This window comes from Mobula hypostoma, chromosome 11 (genome assembly GCF_963921235.1).
Source record: "Mobula hypostoma chromosome 11, sMobHyp1.1, whole genome shotgun sequence".
NCBI lineage: Eukaryota > Metazoa > Chordata > Chondrichthyes > Myliobatiformes > Myliobatidae > Mobula > Mobula hypostoma.
Genome location: NC_086107.1, coordinates 43,968,027 through 43,982,249, shown reverse-complemented (window position 1 = coordinate 43,982,249; position 14,223 = coordinate 43,968,027). Strand labels below are relative to the sequence as shown.

General features: G+C 40.7%; 1 protein-coding gene across 1 annotated transcript in view; it reads right to left on the bottom strand.

Annotated features, from left to right (window-relative positions):
* Positions 1 to 14,223, bottom strand: part of LOC134354274 (ethanolamine kinase 1-like) — a 462,806-nt gene that overhangs the window by 355,220 nt on the left and 93,363 nt on the right. Inside the window, exon 3 of the mRNA XM_063063189.1 lies at positions 12,857 to 12,997. Coding sequence (XP_062919259.1) covers positions 12,857 to 12,997 — 141 coding nt within the window. The remainder of the gene's footprint in view (positions 1 to 12,856; positions 12,998 to 14,223) is intronic.

Genomic DNA, 14,223 nt, shown 5'->3' with positions numbered 1-14,223 from the left:
GGTGGGGAGGGTGGGTAGTGGGGCTAAGTTTGTACTACATACCAAATGCTCCCAATGCGTGCAAGTAACCTCTGGCAACCAAGTCCAGCTCCTGGATTTCATGTGTGGCTTAACTACCACAGTAAGTCCAATGGAACCGTTTCTACTGACAGGAGGAGAAAAGGCAGGTTACTGGCAGTAAGTCCAACAGAAACGTTTCTACCAACAAGAGAAGGGGAAAAGGCAGTTTACTGGCACCTTAAACCCAGTCACTCTGAGCTGTGGTTGGCAGCTCATGTAGGAGAAGCGAACTCTGATTTGAAACCTCCACTGCCGTGCAGCTATACCCATTCACAAGGAAGGCTTTAGAAATAAACCCTGAGGGAAAATACGGAGCTGGAGACTCTAAGGCTGTCCTCTGTTGAGTTCAATGGTGACTGGCCACTCCCGCAATGCCACTAGTGCCAAACTCCACTAGTCTCTGCCACTCCTTTGAATCCATCAACTTCATGGAGAGGGGGATCGTGCTGCATGCCCTCCATATCGTACTGCCCTGGCTTGCATCACCCGTGGTTCACCCTGACCAACAGAAGGCCATCAGGGAGTGCGCACTTCCGTGTCTTTGCTCTGCATTTACAGTATTTCAAACTGAACCCCAGCAACTGGGACAGTCTGTAGTATGTGTTCAAATGTCTTAAAATCTGAAGACCTGGGAGGCCCAGAGGTGACCTGTCCTGAATTTGGAGGCTTGTTTTTGTGAGGGGAGGGATGGGAAAAGGGTTTGTTTTGCTGTTGTTGTCTTGTTTTTTTTTTGTTGCTTGTGTTCTGCTATACATTGTGGGCATGCTATGCTGTCCTGGGGTCTATGCTAACACAGGCGGGCTGTCCCCAGCACATCCTTAGTGTGTTTGTTAACACAAGTGACACATTTCACTGTATATTTGGATGTACATGTGATAAATAAATCTGAGTCTGAATCAGAATCATTTTTAATGGTCTATAAATGCTTTTGAGTGTCAAAGATGTTCAGAAGTGAAAACCCTTTGACAACTTTGGGGTCAGAGCAAAGAAAAGCTTACAGAGGAGATTGTTTGGATAGCCCCCACCACCCTGTGATGTCTGTTGAAGTCTTGCCAACAAAGAGGGCCCCAATGGCAAACATAGACATGCTTGGACCAGTAAGATCAGCCTTCTGAATTCTACTAATTTAATCTTGGGAGGCTGGAGAATATAGAGGGCAAATGCGAGTGGAGGGCTGTTGTCAGCAAAACCTGGGCCCAGTAACTCTACTTCTTTCTTCATGGATGCCACCCAACCTACTGAGAATTTCCAGACTTTCTCTTTTTAGTTCATACACTAGTTACATGGCAAATGCAATTTTCTTGTGTCTACGTGACTGAGGGACCTGCAGTTCCAGTGAATTTCGCAAAGGGGAATTGAGCAGATATTTGAGAGAGAAACAACTGCTGAACTGAGGTGGAAGAGCTGGTGAAAGGGGTTGACCAGAGAGCTCCTGCACAGGGCTGTTGCAGGCTCAATAGGCTGAACAAACTCCTTTCATGCTGCAATGATCTCATGGTTCTAGTTTCTCCACCTTTGTATAACATGGTCAGGTTCTATTGAAAAATCAAGGAGAAATGAAGGATTTAACCTCCATGATAGTTTCTGAACATACTGTGAAGATTCTTCCCGTATCATTAGAATGCAGTTAGTGATATAGAAAACTAATCTACTGTAACCCCTCATATTACGTCTGCAAAACTATTAGATCTCCTGATCTTGGGCTTATCATTAAACAGCAATATTTTCCATTCATTCATCTACTGTTACTAATGTTTCAAAATGGTTTTATCTTTTTATAAAGGGACTCAAGAGATGCTTGTATTTTCCCAGTTGAAAATGTAATATTTTAAATGATTGCATGTTCACAATCTGAATGGATAGCCAAGTTATCAAAAAATTTGCAAACAAAATCCAGTTATTCAGTCTGCTGAAGGTGGGGAGGAGGTAAATTGAAATAAAATCCAGCTGACAGTCATTGGTGTATAGCAGTCTTATGATTTTCTGCTCACCCTCTTTTGAAGCATCTGCCATGTGAAGGTGCTTCTAACTGTACCCACTAGAAAGCAACTGTAAAGCTCTGTGAAATTCTCATTAAAGATGCAGTCTCTATTGACACTGGAGAACATAGCATACATCACCTCAGTTCCCAGTGATGCATAACAGAACATGGGGTGGTGGGGGGGTATAATGATCAGTTGATATGATTACACTTCTGCAATACCTGTGACTAACACTGATATCAGCCAATATAATATGAAAGTGGATAGGTATCATTGATTTGACAGGAGATAATGGTTATTACTCTTATTGTTCCAAATCATGTTTTTATATTTGGACAAGTCAGTTGAATGTAGATTTCCTAGAAGTACAAATATCCAGATTTGTATAACTTTGTTATACTAATTTTGTAGTTACAAATTATAAGAATACTTTGCATATGATGGAGATTTATAGTATGATGTCATGCCAATCATTTAGCTATTCTAGCCATCCAGGTCCAATCCTGATCTCCAGTGCTGGTTGAGTGGAATTTTCATATTCCTTCTGTGGACTGTATGGTCTCCTCCAGATGATCCAGTTTCCGTCTTCCCATATCCATAAAGATATGTGAAATGGTCAGTTAATCGGCTGCTGTAGATTTCTCCTCGTGTGTAGTTGAGTGTAATTGTGATGGAAAGGTGAGGGGGAGTTGGTGGGAATGGGTGGAGGATAAAATGGTATTAATGCAGTGTAACAGACTACTTAATGTCTACAAGGGATTGAAGAATCCATTTCCATGCTCTATGAGTCCGTTACTCTAATTTGTGCATCAGGGTTTTATGATAAAATTTGTGTTGGATAAATACTTGTTCTGAACCTGAGCTCATATTAGAAACTGCAAGTCTTCAGTCAATAGGTGGCTCTACACTCCTGTCTCTGCCTCCTCTACCCCAGCTGTGCACATATTTTCATTTTCCCTCATACCCAACTCTTGCCTTCCCATTCACACTGAAGTGCTTCAGGCACTATTCCCTTTACTTCTTTTTCTTGTCTCACTTTCATTACACCCCATTCCTCCTGCTGCCTTGTAGGCTGCTTTCATCTATGCAAGGATTATTTCCAATGCATCTTTTGTTGATTCTTCCTACTCTTTTCTTTCCTACTTCACTTCTAACCAATCTTCCAGTGGCACTTTCTACTTAGATCTTCAAAGACTTCCTGTCTTTTCCCAGGAAGCAAATCCTTTATGTCCCTACACCACTGCCATCCATCCACCTCTTTGGCACTGATGGTGATTGTGTTTCGCTGACCATGTGTCCTGCTTTTCCTTCTTCATTCTGAACATCTTCTCCATCTCTGTTTCTAAGCTCTCACCCTTCCCCTCTATGGACTATCCTGGAAAAATAGTTGGCAAAGATTATAGCCTCTTTTCTGAGATTTGGACATGCGTTCATTCAGGAATTCTCTGAGACTCAATCAAAATATTCACTTTTTTGTTTCTGCATTTATAATATTATCTGCATCGTAAAAGTGTCAACCAAGAAATCAACTATCTGATTTATTAATACAATGCTAGGAATCTCGAAGTCCCAGAAGGGCATATTCTGTACTGTATCTCAATAAATAAATAATCTCCCTACATCTGTTTAAAAGAAGTTCAAAAAAAAAGTGAAATTCACTCATGCCTGTTCCAAAACTTTTTTGCTGGTCTGCTTTATGTAATGCTACTCTGTTTCAGGAACAGCGGGCATTAGTGATTGAATGTCTTACATTAGCGGCACCTTTTCTCAGCTCAAGAGGCCATGGTACAACCAGCACCCTTAAAAATACTGGAGAGTATTAGCAAGAAATAAGTATGTGCTCTAAAGTTCTGAGGTGTTGCCAGACTCCTCGCAGGAAGGCAGAGAAACTTGCATAAGGTTTTGAGGAACATTATGTGCTGAAGGAAGCCTGGTTTGGTGAGATTCTTTTGGCAAAAATTGCCAGGGAAGTTTGTGGAAGTGACCTCTATGAATGCTTACATTTTAGGAGTCTTGCACTGCAGTTAAAAAATGTGAATGGCAAAATGACTTGGCCAAAAATCAAAGGCTCCCTACTTTCCTGGTCAAGTGATTTACTTGTTGCCATGCATCAGTGAGTACCACGGCATCATGCGAGGGTTTGGAGGCAGGAATGGGGCTTGTTTTGCTGTCGTTGTTTTGTTGTAGGTTATGTTCTATTTTGCTGCATTCTGTGCTGTTCTGCTGAGCATAGTGGACGTGCTATGTTGGCACTGGAATATGTGGTGACACTTGTGGGCTGCACCTGGTACATCCCTGGGCGGGTTGGTTGTTAATGCAAATGACACATTTCAAAGTGTTATGTAATAAATAAATCTGAATATGTGGCATATTTCAGTACAGAAGGTCTGGAAGGAACTCTGAGGCATGTTTTCTGAGAGTGGTGGCTGCAAACAGCGCACTGCTTTTAACATCGACGTTAGGGTCAACCTGATCCAAATAAACAAGGGCCTCCACCTCCAGCTGTACACAGACTGTTGGTGTTTTGGCTGCAGGGTCAGATTAGAAACGCATTGTACACCAACTCGTGGTTGGTAATCCTGCGGCTGATAAGTGTGAAACAATACCCCATGAGTTTACATGATCAAGAAAGGAGGGCTGCAGCGTGTAGTTATCCACATTCTTTGATACAACAGGGTACAGTAAACCCATAGTAATTATCACAAAAGGTGGCTCTTCCAGCAAGGAATAAAGTTAAATTGCAAGCTGTACCCATTAATACAAAGCTCAAAATACTCACAGTGCCAATTTAAAATGTAAATTACATTTTAAGAAAGTGTTCATTAAGCATGTGATTACTGAAAATTCACTATCTCATAATCTGTAAAGTTAATTGAGAAAGAAGGTAAAATATTCCAGCTAGATATCTACCTGAAATGTGAGTGGTATTTTAAAGAGTGACTTGACATATTCACACTGTCATAGCAGAAGCTTGGCTGTTTGGAATTTTAAAAAATGGACATCTAGGTGTTAGAGCTTCTGCTTAAAAGTGTCTAACGTACTCTCGAAGGGTAAGTCTAGCAGTCTTTAGAATAAATTTAGAAAATTACCCCTTTCTGTCACATCCTGAGTTTTTGAGTAGATCAACAGTAAAGAGCATTGGCCAACACTGAACCACTCAGATAAAGCAGTCCTAATTGCTCAGACCACACCAATCTTATTGATATTAGACCCTAGACAATAAGATATAGCAGAAGTTGGCCATTCAGCTCATCGAGTCTGCTCTGCCATTCAGCCATGGGCTGAACCAATTCTTCCAGTCATCCCCACTCCCCTGCTTTTACCCCATACCCTTTGATGCCCTGGCTAATGAAGAATCTATCTATCTCTGCCTTAAATACACTGAACGACAGCCTCCACAGCCACTCATGGCAACAAATTCCACAGATTTACCACCCTTTGACTAAAGTAATTTCTCCGCATCTCAGTGCTAAAAGGATGTCCTTCAGACCTGAAGTTGTGCCCTCTTATCCTAGAATCCCCTACCATGGGAAATAACTTTGCCATATATAATCTGTTCAGACCTTTTAACATTCTGAATGTTTCAATGAGATCCTCCCTTATTCTCCTGAACTTCAGGGAATGCAGCCCAAGAGCTGCCAGACATTCCTCATATGGTAACCCTTTCATACCTGGTGTGAGAATAGAAACTATACAATTCAACTTACCATCCCATGCCAACAGGACATTAAAATTAAGTAGGATTCTTACTATTATTGCTCTTCATCGACTTCCATTTAAAAGGCTTGTTAGCTAAATTTGAGGTGGAGATAAATTTAGGTTTGCCAAAAGTGCTCATCACTTTTGACTAATGGTATAATAACTGGCAGAGATTTTAAGGTAGACCTTTAAGAAAGGTTATGTATCTTCTTTAATGCAATGAAAAAAAGAAAATAATCTTGTTGTCAATGTGACTTTAGGAACAACTGACCATGACATGATAGAGTATATTATTGAGCTTCAAAATGTTGGTGTTCAATGTGAAGCTAGGGCCTTAATCTAAACAAAGGCATCTATAAGACATGACGGTTGAGTTAGCTGCTGTTGAATAGGACACTATATTTAAAATATGATGACATACAGTTCATGGTTAACATTTTAAGAAATAATGCTAGTCGTAAAAAAGAATTCCTTTGAGGCCTCAGAATCCAAAAGGAAAAATTAATCATCTAAGGCTGACAAGACAAATTAAAGATAATATTAAGTTCAAGAAAGAGACGATTAAAGTTGCCAAAATACCAGTAGGCCTGAAGATAGGGATCATTTTGGAATTCAACAGTGGATTAAGAAGTTGGAAATAGACTAGCAAGAAACACTAATAGAGACAGTAAGAGCATTTATGGGTATGTAAAAATGAAAAGACTATCTAGATTAAGTATGAGCCCCTTACTGACAGAGCTTGGAGAACTGAGGGTAAGTATAGGCCTGTTTCAGACAGGGGCAATAAAATTTATAATGGGGAACAATAGAATTGACGCCAGACTGCAGTCTCCATCAAGGCCACCGCTCAGACTTGATTGTTTCTTAGGTTTGTGGTAATGATTTTGGGGAAAGAGCAGGGAGTTAGAGGTTGGGTTTGTCATGGTCCAGTCCGTGAAGTCCGCTTTCCAGTTCACGGTCCGGTCCATCGACCCTTGCTCCAGGTTTTCTTGTCTACCCTGTTTCTGTTCCTGTTGAGCAATAATTGAGGCAGCTGATTCTCGTTGGGGCTGGCTGCATAAATACCTCCAGAGAGCAGGGCGTAGCTTCTGGATTGTTCTTGTCCTTGCTCCTTGTATCCCCTCCTCTGCCTTCTGTTTCCTTGCCTGAAACCTTGTCATGTCTTGCCGGTAACTCTCGCCTCTCCTGAAGTTCTTGTCTCACCTTGCATTGCCTGAAGCCTTGCCTTATCCTGCTGGTAACTCTTGCCTCCTCTTGCCTGAAGTCTTGACTTGGAGCTACCCTGAACCTAGCTCCCTTCCTGTCCCTTGCTTCATTTGGGTAAATCAGGCCAGATTGCCGTTACCCTGCGGTGGGTCCTGTCCCTTCCTGTCCCTTGCCTCCGTCAGGTAAGTCAGGCCAGATTGCTGTTACACTGTGGTTGGTTCTGTCCCTCGCCTCCATCGGGTGGAGATCTGTACCCTGCCCAGGTGATCCGCGCCCTGCCCAGGAGTACTGCACCTTGCCCAGGAGGAGCTTCAAGACCCCAAGTCTCCAGCCGAGCCTGGCCCCAAACCAAGCTTCAAGACCCCAAACCTCAAGCCTCTGGTCTCCAGCCTCCCCTCAAGCCTCTGGTCTCTAGCCTCGTCCTACCTGCCAGCCAACTCACATCCTTGCCTAGTTCTGGGGTCTGAGCCAGAGGCAAGACCCAGGCTCTGGGTCCTTGTCCAGTCTCTAGCTCGGAGTCCAAGCCCTGGCTCTTAGCTCTCTTGTCCAGTCCTGTTCCGGGTTCCCGGTTTTCGTGTCCATGTCCTAGTCCTCACCCGGTATCCTAGTCCTCCCCTAGTACTTCAGTGTCTGTGTCTTGCACTTGGGTCCGTTCCCAGCCACCCCCTTATGACAGGGTTAGAGTTTAGGGACAAGGATGGGAAAAGTTGGAGGTTGTGCTGGAGTCTAGGCCTCTACTCTGTGACCCATGTTTGAAGGCCAACAGTGTGAACTGTTGTGTATGTAATATTTTAGTAATATTTGAGTAATCTTATAAATATACTGTTTCATTAAGCATTCTTTGTTTATATAATCCATTATCGTTATATGCAAAAATATGTGAATTACATACATCATAATGCTACCACTTGATTGGCATACACCTCACTTAAAGTTAAAACAAACATATGTGAATTATCTCCTAGGCTCCTGAATTTTTATTGTAATTAGCTTTTATGTTTTGGAATTCCAAAACATAACAGTGGTGACGAGGTATTTTTAAAACAAAACTGAAATGACTGCCTAAATGTTGAAGCACAGCAAGATGCTGAGTTTTTTTAAAAAGGTCAGAAATTGGAAGAATTAACAGGTTCATAAACTGCGGGTATCGGTTGATAGAGATCACAAAGGAAATTCAGAAATGGTTGGCTACATCGGAAAGATAGATGTGTTTAATTGCTCAATGGGTAACTGCCTCATGTAGTCTGAGCTAATTGAACAGTATTTTGAAGCAAATGAAATAGCCAATTAGAAATGAGTACCAAATTTTCTAAGTGCATTGGTTTAACGGCATACAGTTTGCTTCGAAGTATAACTGGCCTAACCAAACCAGCTTCAGCGGTTTGATCGAGGCATGACTGTGCAAGCACATGGATGTCAGCAAGCTAGACCGGCGGGAAGAGTTTAAAAATAATTCAGATTTATAGAGCTCCATGTATCCATTCAGGAGTCTCTTAAAAGACCCTATCATTTCCTCCTCAACCACCGCTGCTGGCAGCCCATTCCATGCACTCACCACTCTCTATGTAAAAAAAAAACTTACCCCTGACATCTCCTCTGTACCTGCTTCCAAGCACCTTAAAAATATGCCCTCTTGTGCTAGCCATTTCAGCCCTAGGAGAAAACCTCTGACTATCCATACAATCAATGCCTCTCATTATCTTGTGCACCTCCATCAGGTCACCTCTCATCCTCTGTCGCTCCAAGGAGAAAAAGCCGAGTTCATTCAACCTATTCTCATAAGGCATGCTCCCCAATCCAGGTGACATCCTTGTAAATCTCCTCTGCACCCTTTCTATGGTTTCCACGTCCTTCCTGTAGTCAGGCGACCAGAACTGTGCACTGTACTCCAAGTGGGGTCTGAGCAGGGTCCTATATAGCTGCAACATTACCTCTCGGCTCTTAAACTCAATCCCACGATTGATAAAGGCCAATGCACCGTATGCCTTCTTAACCATAGAGTCAACCTGCGTAGCAGCTTTGAGTGTCCTATGGACTCAGACCCCAAGATCCCTCTGATCCTCCACACTGCCAAGAGTCTTTCCATTAATGCTATACTCTGCCATCATATTTGACCTACCGAGATGAGCCACCTCACACTTATCTGGGTTAAACTCCATCTGCCCACTTATGAATGTGATCTTGAATGTGATTGGCTGAGACACTACAACTTAATTGGAGATCCATTCACTATTTGCATGCCACATCATATGCAATAGAATCAACTGAAAGTGAATTGAGAAAGGTACTGGGTGATGCCACATCAGTCTCCACACTGTACACCATAAACCTTTGCCAAACAGAGGGCAAACAGGCACTGGTGCCAACCTCTGTGCTTCTGGTTGCAAAGCATATTGGACTAAGAAAGGACCATGCTCCTCAGAGGAATTGTGAAAGTGACAAAAGCATAACAATTTTTTTAGTCAACCTGTCTGAGAAAATTTCTGATACGTTTATCAGCAGTTACTTGTGAAATGTAGCTTGGTTTTAAGCTGAAAGGATGTTTAAAGAACTTCAGGACAGTTGCAAACATTTTTTTTTTGAGTATAAAGAACCAGAATTTACTCTGTATGCATTAAATTTCTTGCATGAACTTCAAGAGGGAGACAAAAAGCTACTCGTAAAGGTAGATGCAAAGACCAAAGACCAGATGGAGGAATGGAAGGCCAAAAAGAAGGGAGTCAATGGAGATACAAAAACATAGGCTTTGTCAGATGATGTTGTGGATGAGGAAACCAAGAGGAGAAATCATATCATAAAGGGAACAATAGAAGCCTCAATAAGAAAATGCTCCAGTGAACTAAATGGGCCTTCCTAAGATGAAGATGCACAAACTAGAAGAAAAATGAAGGAAAAGAAAGGTGTCCAGAGCTGTCAGAACTGCTTACTGCAGTCTTGGAGTCAACTCCTACAGCCACCACTGAGGAGCCCCAGAACATGAGATTGTTTTCACAGCCACAAGGTTCACCTGCCAAGCAGAGTGACCTCCCTGGTCAGGAAAGGAAATTTTCCACACTAGTTAAATCTTAGGTCTGAATGGGACAATTAGAAATTTACTATGATGTGGATGTCTGTATATAGTAGTTGTATTTTATAGTATAATGTGTATAAGTTGAGATGCATTCTATATTGAGTTGGAGTTGATAGCTAAGCAAGGAAGAGTATTGTGTATTTAATATTTCTGTAATATTTGAGTAATCTTGTAAATATATTGTTTGATTAAGCTTTCTTTGTTGTTTATATAATTTATTATGCTTATATGTAAAATACGTGAATTGCATGCATCATGATGGTACCATGTGATATTCACACAACTTGCTTCAAGCAAAACATACATGAGTTATCTCCTGGGCTCCTGTCTTTTTATTACAGTAAGTTTTTATGCTTTTGAATTACAAAATGTAACATGGACGTGTTACTAAGGACTGTATGTCTCCCCAGGTCAGCAGGTCTTAGGCTCAGAGGTCTTTGTTGGCAGTAGGCATGTAGGCCAATGGCTGCCTAGTTACGTGTCTTGGTGAGTCCAGAGTTTGAGGCCTGGAGTTAGAGATCCTGTCATCAGTGACACCTGGATTGATATTGAAGTTCAAAGCCCAGAGGTTGATTGGAAGTCCTGAAGCCAATGTCCTGGGTCTGTGGGTCTGCAGTTCCACTGGGGAAATTGATGGCACAATGTACAAGAATCCACTGGAGTCTGGATGCCCAGAGGCAGCCTGTACTGGCATTAGGGATATGTGTGTGTGTGTGTGTGCATGTGGAAGGAGAGATACTTGCTTATGCTGTTGTTGTTTTGTTGCTGTTGTTCAGTTGTTGTTTTCGCTTGTAGGTGTTCTGCTCTACATGGTGGTCATGCTCTGTTGGCATATGAGATGACAATTGCAGGCATCCCCCATCACATCCTTAGGTTGTGTTGGATGTTAATGCAGACTGCATATCTTTCTGTATCTTTCCATGTACATATGATAAATAAATTAGTCTCAATCTGAATCTGGTAGAGAAATTAAACAATTATCTTGCATCTATGTAAATAATATACAAAATCTGCCAGATATACCAGAGAATCAGACATCTCCTTACAATGAGGAACAGGAAGAAATAAGTAAATATTTCAAAAATAGTACTGCAGAAGTCAATGATCTTAAAGGCTGATAAATTCCAGGAACATAATACTTTGGCATTAGAGAGTTTTGAAGGAGGTGGCTATAGAGATGGCGGATGCTCTGGTTATCATCTTTAAAAGTTCAATAGATTCTGGAATTGTTCCAGTGGAGTGGAGAGCAGCAAATGTGACCCTATCATTTAAGAAAGGAAAGAGAAAATATGCACTGTTGACCTGCTAGCCTTGTGTCAGCAATATAGAAAAGGCTTGAGTTTATGATGAAGGATGTTATGCATATTACCTGAAGAAATCAGGAGGCTTGAACAGAGACACATGAAAGGAAAATTGTTGTGGATTGAAGAAGAGGTTAAGCTAGAATTTATTAGAAGAGACAAGGTGGTGATCAGGACAAGTGGACTGGAATGACAAAATGGGGTGAGAGTTGTCAGGGTAAAGCCACTGGTGAGTGGTTTATCTGTCTGTGAGTTGTGCCCTATGTTAGAGTTGATGAACTGAGACCTACTTGGGCAGATCAGTTTTAAGTATCAGCACAGCCATTTGTGAAGCTTTGCATCAGTGTCCACGCCATTCACATAGACTGAATATCACAGCAGTAGCACCGGGATAAGAGATGAATGGCAGCATATGTATTCAAGTTCCTCCACCCATCCCTGTGAATGGTGCAGGAAACCTGGAAGGAATATAGTGGATGTTGGAGAATTTGCAGGAAGTCTATCAGATTACTTTACATTCAAACATTTTTTAATATTGAAGTTGAATAATGAAGAGCATTTCAGTGATATGGTATGTATTCTAATTTCCTTTCCTTCTTTATCTCAATTATTTCCATTCTATTTGCATTGTGTTCATTTACTCTTACTCTGCTAACTGTTTTTAGAATGTCACATTCTGCCTTTTTTTCTTTTAGTAAGTTCCATTTATCTAAACTATAAGTTGCTGTAACTGTTTCATCCTTTTCATTTTTATTATTTCCAGGCTGAAATGGCCTGTCTTATTATCTCAAACTACTTGGTGGTCCCACTGAATGTGACTTTCAGTTTTTCTCCACGTACATAAAAGAGATTATATCTGATATGTTACAGTGAGATGTTACAGGTGGTGAATCACTGTGGACATATATAATGTGATGATCAGAAGCCTGCTGTGAGAAGTCAGCACATGATCAAATACCAAGAAGAAAACTGTATAAATCAATGCAAACTCCTTTGTCTACAGAAATAAAGCAGACAGAGTTACTGCACAGTCCTGATTTCAATCAGATAGTGGCAGGAATATTTCAAATGTTAATTAAAATGAGTATTTTAACTGTTGCACCATCATCTGAGACAGGCTTAGGAAATACTCATCCTCGACCTTTTCAGTCTTCCGTCCTCCCAGGAGTAAACATGACCAACAATAGCACTTTATTCAGTAATGGATCTATTAGTCTTATCGATATTTAGCCATATTTGACTATGTGTTTTGTTTTAACCACATAGTTTTCTATTTCATTATATTTGGCTTTGGTTTATTAAAAAATATCTTTTATCCTATGTTGGACTATTTGTATGGGAATTGGTTTGAAATTTAACACTTACATAACAAAAGTAACACAAGCAGTGCTTTTCACATTATACAATTATCTTATTTGCTGCTTAACTGAAACATTAAAAAAGTTAATGCAACTAAAACAGTTGGTTTGATATGTATTGTACATTAAGTACATTATTGAAAGGAAAATGATACTAAATAATATCAATTTTGCTCCTACCTAACACCTGCTGCAGGCTCAGAATGACTTGACTTAAGTAATGTCAGGTACATGGAAAGACTCTTCCAGAGGGCAGCTTCAGAAGAATAACCATTTTCAGGTTCGACAGAATGAAAATGAGCCATTTCTTTTGCTACAAGTCTGTAAGGACAAAAAAAAGAACAACAGACATTATTACTATAGTATTCATTGCTAACATTTCCATTATTATTTTATTATAGTGAAAATTTTTGATCAACTAAATTTATGAGAAAACAATAAAAAAAGGAAAGCAGTGGTTAAAGGTGGCATCTTTCTACCTTTTCAGGGACAACTAGAGATGGGCAATATACTCACCTGTAGTGCATTGATCCTGAAGAATAAATGAACAAGAAAGGCAGCTAATGCTCTTATGCTGTACTAACTTTCTTTCATTGTCTTGAAATCAGATTTTTTGTCAAAATAGTTAAAATAAAATTATAAAGAGTTCCATATCTGAAAAATAATGTATATTGAATGAGGAAAGTCAGTCAGAATAACTACTGACAATATAGCTATACATATCTACTGCATTTGAAAATAGAGAAAGATAATTATGACTGAAAGTTCCTGATTTTCTTTCAGATTTCAGTATTCCTCATCAAATGTTTTCACATGACAAACTGTATTGAGTTTGCTATTGGTATATTATTGTTCAAATGTACTGGGATACATTGAAAAGCCTTTTGTTTTGCGTACAATTGGTACAAATCATTCCATACAGAAACACATTGAAGTGGCAAAAAGAAAAAATGTAGAACATAATAACACACACAAAATGTCAGAGGATCTCAGCAGGTCAGGAAGCACCTATGCAAATGAATAAATAGTTGTGGTTTCAGTCTGAGATCTTTCTTCAGGTCAGGAAAAGAAGGAAGATGATGTCCAAATTAAAAGTTGGGGGAAGGGAAGGAGGATTAGCTAGAAGGTGATGGATGAAGCTAGGTGGTTGGGAAAGGTAATGGGCAGGAGAAGGAGGAATCTGATAGGAAAGCAGAGTGGACCATCAGAGAAAGGGCAGAAGGAGGGGCACCAGAGGGAGGTGGTAGGTAGATGAGGAGAAGAGGTAAGAGGCCAGAGTGAGGAATAGAAGAAGAGGGAAGGGGGAGGTAAAAATACTGGAAGGAGAAATCGATGTTCATGAAATCTGGTTGGAGGTTATGTAGACAGAAAATGAGGTGTTGCTCTTGCACTCTAAGGGTGGCCTTGTCATGGCAGAAGTGGAGACCATGGTTGAACATGTCAGAATGGGAATGGGGATAGGATTTAAAATAGTTGGCCACTGGGAAATTCTGCTTTTGACAGATGGAGTGGAGGTACTCCACAAAGCATTCTCCCAATTTACACAG